At 41.8% G+C, this 6,000-nt stretch overlaps 1 protein-coding gene across 1 annotated transcript in view; it reads left to right on the top strand.

Moving 5' to 3' along the window:
- The window catches only part of LOC124284939 (neurogenic locus notch homolog protein 2-like), a 28,107-nt gene continuing 22,107 nt past the window's right edge, over positions 1 to 6,000 (top strand). Inside the window, exons 1-4 of the mRNA XM_046721071.1 lie at positions 1 to 193; positions 3,604 to 3,857; positions 4,649 to 4,730; positions 5,491 to 5,670. Of these exons, the coding sequence (XP_046577027.1) occupies positions 61 to 193; positions 3,604 to 3,857; positions 4,649 to 4,730; positions 5,491 to 5,670 (649 nt within the window). The 5' untranslated portion in view covers positions 1 to 60. The remainder of the gene's footprint in view (positions 194 to 3,603; positions 3,858 to 4,648; positions 4,731 to 5,490; positions 5,671 to 6,000) is intronic.

The following is a 6,000-nucleotide window of genomic DNA, read 5'->3' as shown; positions in this document are numbered from 1 at the left end:
GCTGCGTCCAGCCTGGACTGCACGTTCGAGAACGAGACCCTGTGTGGGTACACAGTGGAGATGGACCACACCCCTGGACTGTTTGACGTCATGCAGTGGAGGTGGGGAGAAGCCGTGGAGAAACAGAAGTACTACGACATTAAACTGCTGGCATTTGGACCTGATGGAGACCACACCACCGGAGCTGCTGATGGTAGGGATTGATTGATTGATTGATTGAAATAATCAAATCTGGACGAGATAGCTACAACCAGTGATTGATAGTATGATAACTTCCCACGCTACAGACCACTCGATCCTTATTCAAGGTTAACTCGCATGAGTGAGTGAATACGTGAGTGGGTGCGTGGGTCAGTAGGTCAGTGAGTGAGTGGATGGGTTCTTGAGTGGGTGCGTGGGTGCATAAGTGAGTGAGTGAGTGAGTGCTGAAATCGTGTGTTAGTGTGAGTTAACTTGGTCACGGGTGATGTTTGTCGAAAATGTAATGACTGAGTATGGTTTTACGCTTTTGCAACATTCCAACGCGGGATACCAGATATGGGCTTCATACATTGCATCCATGTCAAGAATCGAACCTGGTTCCTACGTGTAACAAGCAAAGACTTTAACCACTAGACTACCCAGCCGCCCCTTTGTCAAATGGACTGAATCAAATTAGATGCGATAAATCACAGTTTTTTTCACATATTTTTCACACAGCTTTCTATCTCAGCATCCAAAAGTCACGGGAGTATTGGAAAATGATGAAATATTGCAGGGTTCAGCTGACATCCTCGTGCTGAAGTGAGAACAGATAGTCGAGATTGAATTGAAACATTGAAAGAAATACCTCTTCGCGTGGACAAGTAAGTGAGTTTGGTTTAACGCCGCTTTTAGCAAAATTCCAGCAATATCACGACGGGGGACACCAGAAATGGTCTTCACACATTGTACCCAAGTGGGGAATCGAACCCGGGTCTTCGGCGTGACGAGCGAACTCTTTAACCACTAGGCTACCCTACAATCCCTCGCGTGGACAAGGGGTAAAAGTGTGCTGAAATACCCTTATGGAGAAAATGACTATCTGCCTCTCGCCAGAACATGTGACCTAAACAAATTTGAACCACAATAGAACACCCGTTGGTCCAATAATCAATGTTTGAAATACACGTACTCGTTTACTGATGCACTAACTTATGGAACTTCAGTACTTTAAAACTACATACGTCCAGGTCACTGGGTACGCGAACAGAGAGTAGATATGATGTTTAAGAATAAGTTCTGCCTTGTGAGCATATTTCTAGAATGACACGTGAATGATCTGAGATAGACGCACGTATTTAAGCTAAAACTGGATGTGATCACACACCGAGGACTGTGTAGTGCAGGGAATGCGTGTTGTGCGTGTGTCGCCATGAGAACAAGCATTTGATAGATAAGACATATATAATTCAGATTACTGATAGTGGCCATGATCGTTAGGACTTACAATGCTTGCTTTTACCAGTTCCTTGGCGAAATAAAACAGCAATAAAACAGCAATTTTATATTTTATTTTATTTTATTTTATTTTATTTTATTTATTTATTTTTATTTTTTTTAATTTTTATTTTATTTTATTTTATTTATTTATTTTTAAATTTTATTTTATTTTATTTTATTAAATTTTATTTTATTTTATTTTATTTTATTTTATTTTTTAAAATTTATTTTATTTTATTTTATTTTATTTTATCATGCTGAGATAATAAACTGTGAATTTAATTTGCTGTTATTTGTTGAAGAGGGGCGGTGGGGTAGCCTAATGGGTAATGCAATCGCTCGCCACGCCGACGATCCGGGTTCCCCATATGGGTACAATGTGTGAAGCCCATTTCTGGCACCCCCCGCCGTGATATTGCTAGAGTATTGCTAAAAGTGGAGTAAAACCAAACTCACTCACTCACTATTTGTCGAAGTAGTGTTACAATTTTCCTGACGTCCAACCTGTAGCAATAGCCGGAATTCAGTCATATCCGGGGCGGTGGGGCCTAACGGTTAAAACGTTCCCTCGTCACGCCGAAGACCCGGTTGAGTCTCCACATGGTACAAGGTGTGAAGCCCATTTTTAGTGTCCCTCGCCATGATGTTACTGGAATATTGCTAAAAGCTGAGTAAAACCTCACTAAGTCAGTCAGTCATGCCCATAACCTTTCATATGTTATCAGTACAGGTAAAGCGTTTGATGGGAGAGTCTAATTCTTACAGGGGTGTTGGGTTATTCGTTATTTGTAAGGAATGGATCTGAGATGACAGTGCTTAGTGTGTATGATCCTCTAAAAACACAACAACAACAAATGAGCCGAAAATAAAACAGTTAACTCCTGGAGTTGAATATATATATGACATACTATTCCCACTTTCTTTACCTGACATGAAATGTAATCGTCCACCCAATAACATCATTTTCATTTAACTGAAATGGTGTACTAAGAGTTGGCTCACAGATAAACTAGGTAGTTTGTGCAGTGTAAGAATTACATAATTTTGCATACATGTATGAACGATTTTGACGATTGGGCCGGTAGGGTAGCCTCGTGGTTAAAGCGTCCGTTCGTCACGCCGAAGGCCCGGGTACGACTCCCAACATGGGTACATGGGCGGATCCAGGAATCCCCCCACCCCACCCCGCCGATGGGGTACAATGTGATGGCCATTTGAAATGGTGTACCCCGTCGTGATATGGCAGGAATATTGCAAAAGCGGCGTAAAACCATACGCTTACTTTTGGCGATGGTTTGTGATGAGCGGGGTATACAGAACGCGCAAATGTTGAAGGAATGTGATGAATGGTTTATAGATGTTACATGAACGATTGTTACAAACTGAATGTATTAGTCTGAAGTACATTTTCTCTCTGAATGATGATCGTTAACATGGGCGGATCCAGGAATTTTGAAAGGGGGGTGGGGGTTAATTTGCTACAGCTAGAAAACTTGTCATGAATTTATTTTTCGTTTGATCTTGTTCATATTTTGCAGGTGTGTCATGAATCATCTCAGCTGCACAGACATAATTTCCGTTTTATTTTCCATTCAGTATTTCAAGAATGGCCACACTTTGATTGATGCGTGTCATGGTTATGACAATTTTTAACATGGCGGTCTATGGGGAAAGAATACACAATGTTGTATATATGTTGCTCATGTAACTACAATGCTGCAAATACTTGAAGGAACATTACATGGAAATTATGTATCTGTGACCAAGATGATTTACTAACAACCTGCAAAATTTGACAACCGAATAACGAATGACGAATACTTATGTCCCATGACTGTGTGTATATCGCGTTAAAATTTGACATATGATTTAAATCTATAATAAATAACCGTCCATACATGCAGTATAAGAAATGTTTTGTTTTGCGTCAGCATTAGCCAGAAAGACAAGCTAGATATTTTTCAAACCCACTGAAGTATAAAAATAGCCAGTAGGGCTGAAGATGATGTATTTTCAGGAACCGAGAAACAACATAAAGTAGCTGACAGAGGAAGCTAAGGAACTCAAGATTCAGTCAGGAGCGTATTTCACACATCGCAAGTATGCTTTAATATTATCATGTTATTATCTGTTTCAACCCAGGTCACTTCATGTACGCCGTGCGCCCCATCAACCCCCACACCAACACCACCCTCCTGTCCCCTCCCTCCTCGGGACGGTTGTGTTATGTCCAGATGTTCTACCACATGGGGTCGGAGAGTCTCAACACGATGACCATGTATGTGGTCAAGTACGGCGAGAAGATCAAGCTGTGGTCAGTGGATGGCTCCCAGGGCCGGTCGTGGAACAGGATGCTTGTAGACATTGAGAAGTACACAGAGTTTGGCGATTACCAGGTAACTGCTTCCACCCGTGAATACCCGGGTTAGAATTGGTCTGCAGCAACCCACGCTCGTCATAAGAGGCGACTAACGGGGTCGGGTGGTCAGGCTCGCTGACTTGGTTGACGGATGTCATCGTATCCCAGCTGCGTTTATCGATGCTCATGCTGTTGATCAGTGGATTGTCTGGTCCAGGCTTTTTACAAACCGCCGCCATGTAGCTGGGGTATTGCTGGGTGCCGCGTAATACACAAAAATCAATCAAACAAAAAAAAACAAAGAAAAGGTAACTGCTTGATGGAAGTTTAATTCTGATCTCCGTTCAAGGAAACGATCTTGCAGCTGTGACTATCGTAGGTCGGTGTTAAGGAATAGTCGCGTTTGATAGTCTCGGCCCTAGAATAGCTTGGCGCCTTTTGAATCTTAATGTGTTTTAATGTGTGATATTGCTTATGCTATAGCTATTTAAGAATTGACTTAAATATGTTTTTGCACTTGGAGGTGCATAAGTGAAAATATTGTAAGTCCTATCGTTCGATATATAATTAGCATAGGCGTTAGAAATATTACAAAGCAATATTACTTGATAAAAGATCACAGCAGAACATTAGGAGAAGAATGACTACTCTGTCTGTGACAACAAAATATATTCGACTCATTTCAGTGCTTATCTATCACCCAACATGTTTTCGTCTCAACAATCAGGTATCACATTCATGAGCCAGCGGAAATACGGTTTACAAATACACGTAATTACTTTTCCCCGGTCTTGTGACAATGTTTCCTTATTGGTGACTGTGTTTCAGATCGCCATTGAAGTGACTGAGCCAGACGACGCCTACTGGACAGTGGGATACGCCCTGGACGACATCAAGGGGATCGAGTGTAGTGAGTATCTGGTTCCATTATGTTATATCAACTCATATCATCAGAATGCTTAGAATCTCGACAGGGGTAAAAGGAAAACAGGCCTCAAAGCAATAATCAAACAACAAAGAAAACATTATAAAAAGCCAAACACCCAGCGACCAGAGGACACACCTCGCCCCCCAAAAAACTACAACACACACAGACACACACACAGAGACACAGACATACACCCACACACCCCTCCAAAAAAAGGAACAAAAAAAACAGCGAAAAAAACAACAAACCAAGCAAAAATCCCAAGCAACAACAACAAACAACAAATAAAAAACAACACAAAACAGAAAACAAAGAACAAAACTAAAGCTCCCCAAAACCATTCAAAATATACAAACAGATCGATAAGACAGTGTTTGAAAGAACCGCTCGTCTGATAAATGTGGCTTATCATCTTAACCATTTGAATGTTGGTAATCATCCTGGCACAGTAACTATATATGTTGAATATTGGATATAAATAATTTTGTATTTCTGATAATTAATTGAAACATGAGAGTGAATAGGATTTAGGGCTATTAACTTGGCCCTCAACTTCAAATATAATCTTATATCCCAGTATAAGGCCTCTGATAAATCTGCTGCTGATGGTGATGATGATCTGTTGCCTTTCTTCTTCTACACGTAACATCATCCTAAGCTAGATATCCATTAATCTCGTTGCAGTTGTCGGTCTTTGAAAGCTGGCACCAGCTGCACTTATAATGCATGAATCATGTTTCAGATATGCCTGTTGACTGTAACTTCGAGCAGGATCTGTGTAACTGGGAGGTTCAGTCCAACACCTCCATGTTTGACGCAATGAAGTGGTCACGTGGGAAGACCAGGACCAAGACCTGGTTTGGAATGGTGGACACGATGAGAGACGGACCAAAGACTGACCACACGACTGGCACCAGTAATGGTAGGCGTGGTCAAGCACTCCGTTTAGCTGTACGTGAGGGGGGTGGGGTGGGGGTGTGCGATTGTGCGACAATCAAAGAATATCGCAGGGATATCACGTCGCAGACATATTGGACTGAGTGAGTATGGTTTTACGCCGCTTTTAGCAATATTTCAGCAATATCACGGCGGGGGACACCAGAAATGGGCTCCATACATTGTACCCATGTGGGGAATCGAACCCAGGTCTTAGGCGTGACGAGCGAACGCTTTAGCTATTAGGCTACCCCACCGCCCCATCAGACATATTGTACCCGTGTTGGGCAACAAACCTATTTCTTTAACCACTATC

Source organism: Haliotis rubra, unplaced genomic scaffold (assembly GCF_003918875.1).
Source record: "Haliotis rubra isolate DU_JTF1 unplaced genomic scaffold, ASM391887v1 Scf349, whole genome shotgun sequence".
Classification (NCBI taxonomy): Eukaryota; Metazoa; Mollusca; class Gastropoda; order Lepetellida; family Haliotidae; genus Haliotis; species Haliotis rubra.
The sequence above is the reverse complement of the archived record's forward strand: the minus strand, read 5'-3'. Positions and strand labels throughout refer to the sequence as shown.